This window comes from Trichosurus vulpecula, chromosome 3 (genome assembly GCF_011100635.1).
Source record: "Trichosurus vulpecula isolate mTriVul1 chromosome 3, mTriVul1.pri, whole genome shotgun sequence".
NCBI classification, from domain to species: Eukaryota; Metazoa; Chordata; class Mammalia; order Diprotodontia; family Phalangeridae; genus Trichosurus; species Trichosurus vulpecula.
In genome coordinates this window covers 34,139,305-34,155,886 of record NC_050575.1, presented here as the reverse complement: position 1 = coordinate 34,155,886, position 16,582 = coordinate 34,139,305, and the positions used below count along the sequence as shown (strand labels likewise).

At 40.4% G+C, this 16,582-nt stretch overlaps 2 protein-coding genes across 2 annotated transcripts in view; one reads left to right on the top strand and one right to left on the bottom strand.

Moving 5' to 3' along the window:
- The window catches only part of BRF1 (BRF1 RNA polymerase III transcription initiation factor subunit), a 159,245-nt gene that overhangs the window by 51,697 nt on the left and 90,966 nt on the right, over positions 1 to 16,582 (top strand). The window contains 1 exon segment of the mRNA XM_036748768.1: positions 5,723 to 5,795. Within this exon segment, the coding sequence (XP_036604663.1) occupies positions 5,723 to 5,795 (73 nt within the window).
- On the bottom strand, positions 7,430 to 12,050 carry BTBD6 (BTB domain containing 6). The gene is given in 5 exon segments (XM_036748769.1): positions 7,430 to 10,595; positions 10,959 to 11,077; positions 11,306 to 11,396; positions 11,715 to 12,022; positions 12,024 to 12,050. Coding segments are annotated over 5 exon segments (1,578 nt in total). The 3' UTR covers positions 7,430 to 9,562.

Sequence of the window (16,582 nt, the reverse complement as noted above, 5' to 3'; positions counted from 1 at the left end):
TGTGGGTTATGGGGAGCTATGGGAGATTTGAAGAGGAATAAGAAGATTTTAAGACAGGGATGGGATGGCTCTCTGGGAAGGGGAGGGGATACTTTGGGAAGGGAAAACTTTGAGGATACAAAAAACAAAAGACTTTTAAAAAAACCTTTTTTTTTTTGGAGGGGGAAGACAGGGCAGTTGGGGTTAAGTGACTTGCCCAAGGTCACACAGCTAGTAAGTGTATCAAGTGTCTGAGGCCTGATTTGAATTCAGGTCCTCCTGAAGCCAGGGCCGGTGCTCTACTCACTGTACCACTTAGCTGCTCTCCCCCCCCCCCCTTTTTAAAAGAAAGACATAATGGTGAAAAGGATAGTGAATCTATTATGTATAAAAAGATCCCCTTGCTGCAGTTTGGATACAGTTGAAATTTTGTAGTAACTTTGGGGTGGATCCAGTCAGCATGGTTTCATGGTTTTCTCCAACTTCATTCAGTAGTATATGAGAGAGAAATAGCACTTATGGATGACACTTTTAGAATTTAGGATGATGGGATATTTAAATATATAAATATAAGTTTATTTGCAGAGAGAGAGAGAGCACTAATAACTAGAGGAAATCAAGAAAGCCCTGACGGAAGAGGTGGCAAATGAGTTAAACCATGAAGGAAGCTAAGGATTCTAAGAAGTATAAATGAGGAGGGAGAAAGCATGGAGGATAGCCCATGGTATGGTAGAGACAGAAGATGAAATGCTAACTTAGAGAAATAGCAACAAGGACAGTTTGCCTGTAATGTGGGATATGAAGGGGAAAGGTAATATAGAACCAGACTCAAAAAGACTCTAAATGTAAAGCTGAGGAGTTGCTCTTCTGTCATCTAGGAGCCTTGGATTCCTGATGGAGACAGGACTTCTAGAACAGCAATGTCTGGAAGGCTGTGGCAAGGCTATTTTTGTTGGATACAAGCAATTTTCTGAAAATTGTGAAGGGGTCTGTGTCTGGGATGAAACTGAATTTTGTTTAGGCAAGAGATAAGCCAATAAATACAAAACAAAAAACATCACAGTGACTCAGTGGCAAATCCAGTAGAACCAGAGTGATCTAGAGAAAGGATGCTCAGGCTCATAAAAACAGTAGTATGATTCAGGCCAAGTTCTGAAACAATTTTCCTACTAAGGCCATTGGATAGAGGACCTAGGTGATTCTGTTTCCCTTAATGATCCAGAATTGAAAGCTAAATAAATAAAATTATACATTTTGGGGGATTACATATTAGTTCTGAATGCCTTGTTTTCTAAACTAGAATATATTTCAAGGTCTGTTTATATATTGGTGCTTTTAAAAATAAAATTTTTGTTAATATCTTTGGTTTTTACATCATGTATTTTCTATGTATTTCTGCCCTCATCCTTTCTCAGAGCAATATCCCTCATAATACTATATGAAAGAATTTTTCACAAAATTAAAAAAACATTGAAGCATCTACTTTCAATTGTTTTGTTGTTACTGCAATTCTTTCCATTTACATTGTTGTGTATCTTGTCTTCATGATTCTGCTTACTTCACTTTGTATCAGTTTGTATGTCTTTCCATACTTCTCTGTATTCATCACTATACTGTAGAAGTGGTAGTCAATGAAAGATTTCGCAAAAAGCAAGACTTTAGTAGTAATTGTTATATAACACCCCCCCCCCCCCAAAAAGAGCTGAGGACTTTGTATTCTATCCAAAAACATATGTGCAAGGGTTGAGATGGTTGAGATAGATATTCAACTTCTTGAAAAAGTGAGAATGGCCTTTGCATTCCCTTTATATAGTACAATGCCTGACTCACAGTAAATGCGTAATAGATGCTTGTTGTTTGATTGATTAGATCAGGATAGAATGTTATAGGCATATTGAGTGAACCTCAAAAGAGGAAGGGGGATTCCTGAGTGATAGTGACAGAGGAAGGATATGGAAGAGGCCAGTGAAGAGTAAGAAGTATGTCTTCCCTTCCTCCTGACCTACAGTGTTAGTAGCATGGGAAGAAGTATACTCATTAATGGATGATGGTGGCTAGGTATGTGTTATCTTCTGGCAGGAATCAGTATGAGTACAAAAGGACAGAAGGCAAGAAAAAAGATGTTTAGATGTTTAAGATAAAGGCATTTTTAGCATTAAGGGCTTGGGTAGCCAGTGGGAAAGAATGTGACCCTTTTTTGTAAATGGGTAACCTGGAGCTCATTGATTATATGCAGTGGTATAGTAGAACACTGGATTTAGGATTAACCATCTTTTCAGAATGTAGAAGGGATTCCTGTTCAGGTGTAGATAGGATCAAATGATCTCAAATAAGGAAATTCTGTGATTTTGTGGTATAACTGTTTGAGTGGGTGTAGGGGAGAGGAGATATATGAAACAATGATCTGCTCTGGGCTTTAGGAAGATGACCTCCTGGCTTGTGTCTAGGAAGGATGAGGATGGAGAAGTAAGGGTACTAGTTTGAAGAAAGCTATTGCAAATAATCCAGGTGAGAAGTAATATCATATGTGATATAGAACCAGTAGCATTGGGAAAAGAAACAAAGGGACATTTTTTTTTAGTTATTTACAGTTTCTATAAATGGGCAGATTTCTGTGTGTATACCTGGTGACCTGTACATTAATACTTATGTTGTATGGTGACATGTGCTTTTCTTTTTCTTCACATTCTTCAAGTATAATCTCCCTTTCAAGCAAACTTGATTATTGAACAGATGGTGGTGTGATAGGAAAAGCTTTGTCCTTGGAGTCCACTAAAAACCCTTAGTTCCAACCCTAACAGTAGCCAGATAACCCTGTTCAAATTGCATGATTGTTTAGAACTTAATTCTCCTCATCTGCAAAATGGAAATACATTTTTTCAAGCCAGCAAATTGAAAACATTAAATGTCCACTAGGTATAAAATACAGGGCCTAAAAGTGGAGGTGCAAAGTTGAAAAACAATATAGTCTCTTTTCCTTGAAGAACTTAGTCAGTAAACATTAAGTTCCCTCTCTGCCAAGCACTATACTTGGAAACAAAGAAAGACGGCCTGTGCTCTTAGGGAGCTCACAGTCTTATGGGGGAGACAACATGCAAACAATTATGTTCAGACAAGCTATGGACAGGATAAATAGGAAATAATCAACAGAAGGAAAGCATTGGAATTAAGAATGATTGGGGAAAACTTCCTATGGAAGGTGGCAGTTTAGTTACGCAGGAAGCCAGGCAGAGATGAGGATGGAAAGAATTTCATGATTGGGTAAAAGCCAGTGAAAATGCCCAGATGGAGATGGAATGTATTGTTTGAGGAATATCAAAGAGGCCACTGGATCACAGAGTATATGGAAGTGGGAAAAGTAAGGTATAAATGAACAGAAATGGGGAGGTGGGAGTGTCTACGATGTAAAGGGCTTTGAATACCAAACAGAAGATTTCATATTTGATCCTACAGGTGATAGGGAGAAATTGGAGTTTACTGAGTAGGGGGTTCATTGCCAGACACTTTAACAGCTAAATAAAGAATGGATTGTAATGTGGAAAAGACTTAAGGCAGGGAGCCCAACCAGCAGCTATTTCAGTAGTCCAGGCTTGGGGTGATGAAGGCCTGCACCAAAGTGTTAGAAGAGAAGTTAGTGTTAGAAGCAGTGTTAGAAGAGAAAAAAGGGAATGTATGCAAGCTGAGTCACAAAAGTTAAAATGGACAGTCCTTGGCAACAGATTGGATAGAGAAGGTGAGAGTGAGGATTCAAAGATGACATCTAGGTTGTGAGCCCGGATAACTGGAATAACTAGTGCTATCCTCAAAATTAACAAGGAAGTCTGAAAGAAGAAAAGGTTTTGGGGGAAAGAGAATGAGTTCATTTTGGACATACTGAATTCAAGGTGTCTACAGAACCTCCAGGTTGAGATGTCTAAAAGGCAATTGGAGAGACTAGAGGTTGGCAGAGAGGTTTTAATCTGTGTAAGTAGTTTTGAGGATCCTCAGTATAGAGCTGATAATTGAATCTCTAGGAGCTGATGAGATCAAGGGAAATAGGACAGAGGGAGAAGAAAAGGCACCCTGGACAGAGCCCTGTGGGACACCGTGGGACGAGGGAAAGACCCGAATAAAGATCCAGCAAAGGAAACTAAGAAGAAATGGTAGGACACAGAGTAGGTAGAAGAACCAGGAGAGGGCACTGTCCTAAAAATCTAGAAAGAAGAGAGAACCAAAAAGAAGAGGATGATCAGTAGCATCAAAGGTCAATCAAGCAGGATAAGAATTAAGAAAAGGCCATTAGATTTGGAAATTAAAAGATCACTTGTAAATTTTTCTTAATTTTATTCTTTCCAATCAGCAAAAATCTACCCTTTCTCCCTCCCATTCCCCTGCCTCTCAATTAAGAATGAAAGAAAAATAAAAGCCTCATTAGAAACATGTATGTATTAAGCAAAACAAATTTCCACATTGGCCATGTCTTAAAGTAAAAAAAAAGTGTGTATCTATATAAATACAAATATACATAAATGTATGTATCTCTCCTCTCTCTTTTATACATATATGTGTATATGTTATTAGTTTTCTAGAATCAATGATGTTTGGTCATTGTGGTCATTAGAGTTCCTAAATCTTTCAGAGATACTTGTCTCTACAATGTCACTGAACAAATTGTTTTCCTTATTCTACTCACTTCACTCTGCATAGGTTCATAAAAGTCTACCCAGGTTTCTCTGAAACCATCTCCTTCATCATTGAGGTGGCTTTGGCAATTACAAGATAACTAATTTTGGAGAGAGTAGTTTTAGTTGAATGATGAGTTTTGAAACCTAACTGCAGAGAGTTAAGAGAATGAGAGTCAAGGAAGTGAAGGTACTTACTATCAATAGCCTTCTCAAGGACTTTAGCTGGAAAAAGAACGTTAGACATGGGATGATAATGGAGATGCATCGATAAAGTGAGGAGATGGAGATGATGGATGATGGAGAGATGGAGAAATATGGGCCTGTTTGTAGGTAGGAGGGAAAGAATGAAACTGAATATAAGTGAGAGTCAGAATGATAGAGAGGCAATCCATGGGATAGAATGGGATCACTTATGCACATAGAGAGGTTTGCCTTGGCAAGAACAGCCACCTCTTCATCTGAGGCAGGCACAAAGGAGATAGCGGTAGAAGACATTTTGGTAATGTGAGAAGAGGAATAGGGGAGAAGAAGGGAAGGGAGATAAGGTTTTCAGCTGAGTATAATAGGGAGATACAATGTACAAAAATAAATATCATAAAAGATAAAATGTGAGAAGGGCAAAGAAAAGGGCCTGGTAAATAAGAAAATGCAAAGAACACTTTCAGCTCAGGGGATTAGGAACAACTTTCTGGAGGTGGCAGCTATCACAGGCTTTGAAGAAAGAGAAAAATTTCAGTAAGTGGAGACGCTGAGGGAATATTTCAAGGGTCTATATGGGTACACAGTGGCAAGAGAAGGTACATGTTGGTAAAGGATAACTAGTAATCTGGTGTAGTTGGAACATGAGTACATGTTCGGATAAGAGTGAGATATGGTTGGAAAAGTAGGCTGGAACTGATGAAAATCAAGAGAAGTTACATCAAAGTACTTTATAAGCTATATATACATATATGCTATTTAAAATAAAAAATTTATTGTTGCTGTCAGTTATAGTTTTTGATTCTATTTTATAGTGGAATATCTTTCAAAAATATTAACATTAAAAATATAAACTCCAAGTTTTGGGTTTGTTTTAATAGGTGAATGTTTATGTGCTGGGGAAAACATTTCTTCTTTTGGCCAGAGAACTCTGCATCAATGCTCCAGCAATAGGTATGTTTTTGTTGTCTGAGTATTTGGACAGTGCTTGTTTTCTGAAAGAGTACTGGTTCTTTTGAAGCCAGAGAATAAAGTGCCATGGTTTTTGAAGAAATAGAAGGGGTAGGGAAGGAGCACTTGAAAATCCAGAGATTTCTCAGGTAAGGAAATTTTGTAAAATTATAAAAAGCCCATCATGATTAAGACCTACTTTGGGTACAGAAACCTAAGTATTGTTCAAGGCTACTAGCTCAGATGTAGGTTTTGGGAGATGATCTTTCCCTTTAAAGGCAATAGGCAATACGTGGGGAAGACGCATATCTTAGAAACTCCTATGCTATATAAAATTGTCTGTGGTTACTGCCTTGAATAGAAGGTCGTAGAGCCCTTTCCCAGTCAAACCCAACTCATATTTTTTCAGATGAATGTTGCTACTAGCACCACTTTTAATCATTCACTCTCTTGGAAGCTCTTATCTGTGTGTGTGTTTCTTCTAGAATCTTTTTATGTCAAAGGAGGTTTATGTCACTTAGCCATTGGGAGGGAAAGAAACTGAAGGTAGTTTTACCTCACTCTTCATTTTAGAACTATCTATGCCCTTTAATTTTTCTGCCAACATTATCTCTGAGACAGTTGTTCATAAATTATATGCAGTGCTTGGGCCTCTGTTGGGCAAACCATAGATCAGGCCCTCAGACTTATTAAGACCCACTTAATGGTCAGAGCTATCATTTTACCTAGATAAGGATCACCATATGTCTAGCCATTAAAGAAAGAGATGAGTCTTATGTCACAGAAATAAGAACTCTCTTTAGAAGAGTGTTTATGATTAGTTGCCTAATGCTTAGTGTAAAACAAGCAAATGAATTGCTCACATTTTGATTTTCGGTCCTGACTTATGCAGAAAGATAAAATTTGCTAGTTTGCATGATTTTACACTAGAAGGCATCTTGGAAATCATCTAATACAGTCCCTTCATTTTACAAATCAGACCCAGAGGGATGAAGTCACTTATATAAAGTTACATAGGTAGCAGGTTCTCACATTCCAAATCTAGCACTTTGCCTATACCATGGTGCCTTCTACCTGTTCAGTAACTTCTGATGATACTTTACATATACCTTTTCTGCACTGGTGGTACGTGGGAGCCAGTAGAGGGATGTAAGATTGAGGTATGACTGGGAGGAATAGGAATGAGGGGAAGGAATAGTAACCAGAAGACAGAGCTGAGGGCATCAGTATTAGAGGTGAGTTTAAGCAAGGCCCCAGAAAAGCTGCTAGTTTTATTGGGAGTGGCTGTGGCATAGGTATATTCAAGGAACTGCAACATCAGTGGTCAAATTTCATGAGCCCTGTAGGCCATCCATCATCCCAGAACCCAGGAAGGACCAAGGATATTGATAAATGCATCCATTAAAGCAATTTGATGTGTTTAGACTAAATGGCCACTACAGTCCTTTCTGTTAGAGATTTCTAAGTGTGCACCAAGGGACCATGACAGTGTCTTTCCAAAATGAACTGCTTGACAATACAAAATAGCACGAAAGGTAACAGCGAGAACTTTGGAAACCAAATTTTAATTTAATATGAATATATGTTTAGCAAACTCTCAACATCACTTATCAAAACATTTTAACCATGAGACTCATATTGCCAACTCTCTACACCATCATTATTATAATTATTTAATTTCAAATTTTCTAAAGTGACAGAAGTAGCAAGATTAGTGGTGAAAGGAGGAAGGGTACTAGAAGCAATTTTTTTTTTGAGGACCCACCTTTTTAAAGTGGGCAGAGAAGATTCGACATACTCTATACTTGTTCTTTTAACTGGTTATAAATTTCTGTTCATTTTGTAGCCACTTCATTTGTTTGTATTCCCATCGCTTAGCACATAGTAGGCCCTTAATAAATTGATGTTGACTTAATATCTTTAAAAAATGACACCTGGGATTTTTCTCCATTCTGTTGGTTCATGAGGCTGGTGTTTTCAGTTGTGCTGATGGTTTTTCATTTGTATTTGAAATTTGGTGATGTACCATCATTGAGGCAATGTGCTGAAGTGGATAGAGAACTGGCTTAGAAGCCAGGGAGAACTTTGTTGAAGTTCTGCCTCAGACACATACCAGCTTTGTGATCCTGGGCAAGTCATGTAAACCTCCCAGTACACTAGGCCAGCGATGTCAAACTCAAATAGAAATAGAGGCTACTAAACTTTACGTATATATTTACATTAACTATGTTTTATTGTATTTTAAATTTTATTTTGTTAAATATCTCCCAATTGCATTTTAATTTGGTTAAGTCCAGACTCCATGGAGTCCATGTGTGTTTGATACTTCTGCTTTAAGTAGGTCATTAAAATTGTAAGTTGCAAAGAAGGTGCTAACCTGTATTAGTAAATGGAAGTTTAATCCTGACTTGGGACTTTCCTATAATAATGAAATTATAGGACCCCCTGTTTCTTTCTCTACCATCAGGTTTGGTATTCTAAGCCACTGAATTTTATTATATAAAATAAATTTCTTTTAAAAATACATTTTAATTGAAATCTTTTGTTTTTACGTAATCTGTATCTTTCCCCTCCAGAAAACCATTCCATTTAAATGAAGAATTTTTTGTAAAGAGAAAAGAAAAAGAGGAAGGAGAGAAAAAAGTCAGCAAAACTGAACAATGTACTGAAAAAAATCTGACAGTATATGGAATGTTCCACACTTTGGGCCCCATCTTTACAAAGGAGATTGTCTCTTCTTTGGGCCACGTTCATTCCTTATAATTTTAAGCAATAGATTTTCAAAACAAATAAGATTTTATTAAATTACATTATTTAAAATATTACTTTCTCTACAGCTCTAGAGCACTACACTGTATAAAAAACTAGCTCTTGCTGAGAATTTAGTTCATGCTCATGTTCTAAATTGTTTTTCTAAACAAGGTATTTTTAGATCAGTGGCCATAGGTCCCTATTAGCTCTGTAAGGGAAACAAGGCTTTGGGGGACATCTTTTGCCTTTTGAGGTTGACATAGAACAAGCATACTTTTCCACAACTATTTCTTAGTATTAGTCAGGTACTGGCTGGATAGTTTACTGGGGTTGACTCACAATAGTATGTCCTATGTTACTGTTCAAATGGGTACCGCTGAGTTTTGATGTATTGATTCTTCTAAAGAAGATTAATTCTTCTTTAGAAGAAAGCTTAGGGATATCAGCAGATGAACCTGAGATTGTCAGTGTAATAAAAGTCTGTCATCTTCTTCTATGTTCCTTCAAATCAAAGCAACCCAGACAACTTTGGAAAATCAAAGCAGCATCTTTCATATTAGAAATGAAAGTGTGATGGTTGGGCAGGATTTTGTATTTTTTTTTTTTTTTAGAGAGCTGGAAAGGGACCCTGGGGCCATTTCGTCAGGTGATTTATTTGAATTTGTTGGTTGATTTGTATGCTTTGGAATTCGTAAGACATGAACCACAAAGACATTTTTAAAAATGATGAATGTACAGATTTTTAGAGTAAAGAAAAATGTTTTATATTTCACAGGTTCATAAACAGCTCTATTTTAGAACATTTTTTCAGGGTCAGCCATAATCTGTAAGTTAGTTGTCTACATATAGAATAAATAAAATAGGATTAAACCCAAGAGCATTCTTTCACTTAGTCTGCGAGGCTGCTATTTTAAGAGTAATGTAATAGCTGAACATGAAACAGCTGTAGAATTTTCTAGTTTTGAACAAATCCCTTTCATGTGCATAGCAGTACTGGAATACAGTCCTCATAAACTGTCTCAGGAATAGAAAATAAGCTCTGGAATCTGTCCTCCTTGGACCCCAGTGCCATTGGTACTGTCTGAGGAGCACTGGAATTGAAATGTCACTTTTTCACACTGAACTTCAGTCATTCCCTCCTGTCCAAAGTAACTAAGTTCATTTCCATCCAAGATGGCACTAACATTGTAAAATGTGTCTTGTTCAATTTGAACTGGATGTTCAAACCAGACTGAAAATGTATTACTGGATCCATCTGAGAGGAACTTGGTCAGATTATGAGCAAGAACAACATTTAGCCGTTTAAGTTCAATTTTTACACTGTACTCAGCTTTCCCACAGCTTGATCCGTATAACCCGAGTCCCGCAATAAATATCCTCTTATCTACTGCAAACTGGATGCTGTCACATCGTCCACGGTACCTCCACTGATTGCTTCGATATGCAGATGATTGAAATCGGTGGCATCTCTGAGGAGCAAGGCCTTTCCTTTTTGTCAAGGGAAACTCCAACTGTGGTTTCTTGGTAGCTGTGTACCATAGGAATATGCTGCGTGTTTCTTCGAGGGTTAGAATATCTGATTGAGCAGCACCATTGGCAAACTCCTCCAGTGTCATAGTTGGAATTCGTACTAAAAATAAAACTCTTCCCAATACTTTCCTCTTATTTCTTGGTGTAATTGGCAAACCTTGTCTTTTGCATTCAGCTTCTGCCCAGTTCAGAACAGCTTCAAAGATAACTACCTCCTTGGTGTTTAGTGATTCCCTGTTCAGGATGATCTCTAATGTTTGTTGATCTATTTCACAAAAGCCCTCTGACTTTAATGCCATCTCTGCTTGAGCATCAATCACTTCCCAGCAACGCTGGGTCAGTTCTGGTTCCTCAAAGAGTCTGCTCTGGGAGAGCAAAACACAAGCATTTTTTGCCTCTAAACTAGTCTCTAGAAAATGGACACAAGCTTTTGCTAAAGCTGGAACAATATACTTCTTGGCAGCGTAGAGAGTTGCAAGCACAGTGTCAGCTTCCAGGTCAATTTCATCACTATACATGTACCTAGTCAGAGTAAAACAGATTTAAGAAGGTACTGGTAGGGGCTGGGGGAGGTTTTATATACTATTTTTAATGTTACATTTAAGTAAGCTGTATTATTTAAATGCTATGCTATTTTATATGCTATTTCTGATAGCAGAGTATACATTCCCCAGAAATAGATAACCTTTTATAATTTGGGAGATTAGCAATTTACCAGGTCAATGGTTATCTACAGTGGATTTACCCTGCAGTTTTACAAATAGTATTGATTTCACAGGTCCTTAGTGTACTGCCTTTCCTCTAATGAGCACTCAGTATTCTTTAATTGATGACAATGCAGCCCAAGTCCCTGTAACCACTTTGTAATTTCAAGGCAAGACTTACTTTAAAAGGATGAGAAAAGCTGCAGGCTCCACATCAGGTATATGGATTTCAGATTTGACTTCTGCAAGATCACCATAAAACATGGCATAGAAGACAGAGCTGCCAACTGCCAGCACATACTGTGAAGAAAAACATCTTGCTGGTAAACAGCTGTGTTCAATCTAATTAAATTCACTAGTCAATAAAGATTACAGAGAACTGTGAATACCTCCATCTAAGCAAATTTGGCTTCGGTGGCTCAGGGTAATTAAGATGTATGGAAGCAATTTCACATTATATGAAATTGCATTCTAAAAGGTTCCAGGTCTTCTCTAGTGGTTCACATGAGGGAAAACAGTTCTACAAACCTTATGAGCAGGAACTCTCTTTGATGCCTCCAGGGGGCCAATGATAAAGTGTACATCAGCCATGAGTTCATTGTTGAACATCATTGCATTCCTGGAAATTGCAGAGAAAAGAAATGCTTAGGTCTGCATCTTAACAAACATTTAGCATACAGTGTGATTTTCTCAACCTTCTCACTGGAGGATACATGAACCTGGACAGAAGCAGATGCTAGACCTTCAAACTAGTTAAAGGGAAAATCGAGAACATCATCATCCCATTCTAATTTTTTGCAAATGAAACCACCACAGATTGTGGTGAAGCTGTGCCACAGCTTCTCCCCCACTTTTAGATGGTCCCCTCTAGTAAAATATTTTCCCAGTGAGGAGTAAGGTCTGCCAGAGTCTAAATACATCTGATCTGGCTTCTTACCTCTCTCGGAGAGTGGGGTAGAATGACTGCCAGTTGGTACTTTCGAAGTTGTTGTTAAGATTTTGCACTTGTGCTGGTGGTGGTGATTGGGCTGTCTGATGGAGGTGAAGGGAGCTATTCTTGGTACTGGCTACAGTGACTGTGGTGGAAGTGGTAGTGGAATTACTGTTTGTGATGTTGGTATTAGCACTGGTAGAATAAAGTTCTGCAGCCATCTTCTGCAGGGACAAGGGCCCTACCTCATAGCATACTGGCACCTTGCCATTAGCTATCACATTCTTTTTGGACTCCTTCAAGGTTACTGGAAGGAAGAAGAAAGAAAGTCAAACACTGCATGATTCTGACACTGAAGTAACTTGAAGCCAGAAGCATGAATGAGAGCTTACAACTGGGAGGGCCTGAATAGAACAAAACAACCTCAAGGGCAGAAGAGCTGATGACCGGTGCTCACCTCTGTTTGTGTGGGGCCAAGCTTCAGGCCTGGGGCCAGGTGGCCAAAGAAGCGGAGCCCTCCAGGGATGTTTGCAAACAGTCCAGTAGCAGCAGCTGTACAAATCCAGAGCCCTTCGTAGCTGAGAAGGCAGGCACCTTGCCTGCCCCTCAGCCAAGCACTAGGCTCAGTTCCAGGGATCGGTTTTGGGTGGTTTTTTTTTGGTACCCAAACACGGAGACCCTGGGAGAGAGCGGCAAATTGCCCTCAGATCAAAATGGGTGAAATAGGAATTAATCCCCGTTTAGTTTCCAGGCTCGAGATTCCTGGGCGGTGAAAACTGCTGCGCATCCCCCGCCGGCGCGCGCCCTCCGGCATAGCCGTGGAGTCCGTGGGCAGAGTTGGAGCCGGCGCAGGGCGGGGCTGGTCCAGGCGCGGGGCTCAAGCCCCGGAGCTACGAGAGCCACAGAGCACGGGTTTTGCCTTCGGCCATTAGGGTCACTTCGGCACTTATTTGTCCGGCTACTTCGTGGAAGGTGCTGGGGGCCTGGAGGTAGAGCTATTTGTCATTCAATAGGTGCTGACGAAGTCCAGTTCCGGCACCTTCCCCCTCCCCCGCCCGTCTTCCTCTCTTCCCTCCCTTCCTCCCAGCTCTCTTCCCTCCCTCCTTCCTCCTTCCTTTCTCCTCCTCTGAGCCGCCCTAATAATCGCCAGCCTCGGTGCACGTCAGCGCTAGCAGCGCCAATGGAAAGAGCTGGTGGGCCCAGGCTCCCCCCATTTTCCTTCTCCCTTGCCCAACCCAGACAATATGTCATTCTCCCCGCTTGTCCCCCATTCCCCACTCCCTACTGCTCCTTAGGGAAGAGGGGGTCCCCACGGAGGTGGGATGCGACCGTGGGCCCCCCATCGTAGGAGGTTGGAGCGGCCAGACACCCTGGAGGCCGAAGGGCCCGTGGGCGCTGTTTCTCTTCCCTTTCAACCCCTCCTAGAGCCCTCCCCAGGCCGCCTAAGCGGTGGGCAAAGGGGCAAAGGTTGCGTCGTGGGCCCCGGCAGCGCCTCGGAGGAGAGCAGGGGCTGAGGGCGGCGGCGGAGCTCCCTGACCCCCAACCCCCGCCCCCACCCGTTTTCTTATTACTCCGTGTCTGTGGGACTTCAAGCTGCAAAATCTCCCGCCCGGTGCCCCTTCCCTGCCCCAAGAGGACGCGGGGCCGTACCTGGGCTCTCAGCCTTCTCTCCTCCCTTTGCAGGCAGGGAAAGTTTGCACAGAAAGCTCCTTGGTGGAGTCAGAAGCCATGATTACGGAGCTAGGAGGGAGGGGCTTGGGGTTGCTCGGCCGGCCTGCACCCGCCTGCCCGCTGGGGCCGAGCGGGGGCGCTCCTTCCCGCGGCTCCCGGGGCACCCCTCCCCCAAGGTGGCCTGGGAGCCGCCTCGGCCCATGCCCTGCCTCCTCCTGAGTCACAGCCGCGGATCTAGCACCCCGAAAAGCTGCCGCACATTGAGGCTTCCGAAAGAAAAGGAAAAAAAAAAGAAAAGAAAACTTTGATGGTGAATGTGGCTTCTGGGCCCGGTCTGCGGGAGGGAGGAAGGCTGAACTGGCCCTCCCCCTCCCCCCACCTCTTCTAACTTTGCCAAGGAGTTTATCTGAGCATGCACGAAAGACTGCAACCCCACCAGAAAGACCTGTAATGGGCCTTGCTTCTCTTTTCTGTTAATGGAAGTGTGTTTTCCCTGTGTCCAAAAGAACGCAGCACCAAACCCCCAACATCAAGATTTCAACGCTGTGTATTTATAATGCCATAGGAGTTGTCCTGTTAGAGCAGATTTAAGTGAAGGATCGGGGGAGGGGGCTGTCTGAGAGGAACTTGGGTTGAGCATTTGAATTTCAGTCTCAGTGGTGAAGACTTGGTGGAGCAGGACTCCCTCCAACTGCCCTTTTTCTAGCTTTACCCTTTGCATCCGATTATTGTTTCGTTTATTTCAGCTTTGAACTGAAGTACCATGACCACCGAGAAAGATATTTCTGGTAGTTTTGCTTCTTTGAGATTATCTTTGGGGCCATGGGGAGGAAAGATTTAGCTGCAGTGTTGCTGTTAGGTTGTGAAGGGACAAAACGGTTCGTGAAAAACGTGTACTGAGAAGTTAGAAGTGCGCACTTGAGAAAATTTGACTCCCTTTCACCACAAGAAATAAAATTGCCAGGATTTACTGCATGCTTTATATTTGTAGCAGGATCTTCCCACGGTTAAACAATGGAAATAATTTTTAAAAATTAACAAAAAGGAGTGCCTCATTTTCTAACTGTCCAACTCCTTTATTTTGAGTGTGAAATTAATAATACAATGCTACTGAATAGGAATCCTTAGAGAAGTTATAGTGTAGTGAGAAAGCTAGGTGGTCACATCTAATAGAGTTCTGGGCTGTGAGTCAAGAACACTTGAATGCTGATACTTTTTCAGACATCTTTCCCTTGCCTGGAATATGTTCCCTCCTCATCCCTGACTCCTGGCTTTCCCTGGATTACTTCAAATCCCAGCAAAAATCCCATCTACAGGAAGCCTTTCCTGATTCCTCTTTAATGCTAGTGCCTTTTCTTTATCTCCAATTTATCCTCTATACATCCCGTTTGTACATAGTTGTTTGCTGTGCTAAAATTGTATCTTATTCTAATCCTCTGACCACTCCCTCCCCTTCTAATCAGTAAGTAAGTTATACCAGGAAAGAAGATTGCAAAAGGGAACCTGGAAGTCACCTATACACTATCCCAAAAATAAAAGGAGTATAATTTACATATTTTATCATGTATTAACTAAAATTCATATCCTAGCAATAGTGTGTTGAATCAGGAGAAACCTTCTAGATGCTGCTTGTCTGGTCCTTTGATATTAAAAATTTAAGACAAAATTCAGATCTTTTCAGCTCCAGACAAGCAGAACATCAAAAAGGTATAGATAACTTTGAAATTTTAATTGAGATCATTTGGATATGTTAATGAGCTAACTGTGAGGTGGGATGGATTGGGGTTGATCTGTTTCTCTCCCAAAAGGCCCTATAAAAATGAGACCTCAAATTCCTGCATTACCCCTCCCCCCAGCATTCTTCTTTCTCCATGCTGCCTAGTATTCCTAACTCCAGTCTAGTTATGTGAATGAAACTCTCTGCCTCTCCCCCTTCTCATCTGCTTTACCAGCTGCCTCTCTAAACCATCCCATTCCCTGTCCCCATACTGCTTTCTGCTTCTGTATCCCCTTCCTACTCCTTGTTTCAGTGCTATATTAAAGTGTCCAGCGGGTACCCAAAGAACCAGGTATGCCTGCCCCCATTTCAGAATTGTATAATTTCATAAATTAATTTTCAGTTCAGCTGCATATTTGTCTCCCCCATTAAGCTGTGAGCTTCTTGAGAGTAGGGTCTATCTTTTGCCTTTCTCTATATCCCCAGCCTCTTATCACAGTGCTTGGCACATAGTAGGTACTTCATAAATGCTTATAGACTGATGTGTAATAGCAGTGTGAACCTGGCCAAGTTACTTTCAACCTTATCTGTAAAATGAGGGTATTTGACTTTATGGCTCCTAAAGACCTTACCACCTCTAAATTTATCATCCTATGAAGAATCCAAATTAAATGACTAATATTTTGAATCCAGGAGAACTTTAGGTTGCAGATATAAAGCATGTACAGGGCAAATTGTTAAGACCCAAGTTATGGAAGTAAACTCGGACTTAAAAATGTCTAAAGTTTATATAGTAATTGAGTTGCTTTGATAGTGTCTTGGAACTTAATACTTTTAAAAGAGCTTTGTAACCAAGTACTTTTGCCATTAATAATATCTAATATCTTGCATTACTTCAAGATGTTCACAGGTGTTAAATATGTAGATATTCAACACTCCAGATTTCTTATCTTCTGTTATTTCCATTAGACTATTGATTTAAAAGAAAGGTAAAAGAAATCTATTAGTCACCAAGAAATATTTGTTACAATGATGACTATATTCTAGCCTTCTTTTAGCTTTTACTGCAGGGCCTTAAACACACCTGATGGCAGAACACCTCAGTAACTAGAAGATACCCAGTAGTTAACTTGGATTGTAAACCATTTATGCCTTCTTATCTTTTGCTATTCTTCTTTATGTCCTTCCATTAAACTTTCCCATAGGATTACTCAGTTTGTTAGAGAAGGTAGTTTTTATTAAAAATCCTGTTTTGTTTTTTTTTTTTTTAGAACTGGGGGTGGTGGTATTTGTTTTGTTTTTTTAGGTTCTGTCTTTCATTCCTAAAAATACATTTTATCTTGGGATCGAATTTGCTTGGCTGCCTCTAGTTACTTTCAAATTCTATTCCTAAAGCTTTTCTTGTATGAGACCATGAGGAAACAACATGGTATAGTGCAAAGATCACAGTATCTGGAGTCAGGTGGCCTGGCCTTGATTTCTAGGT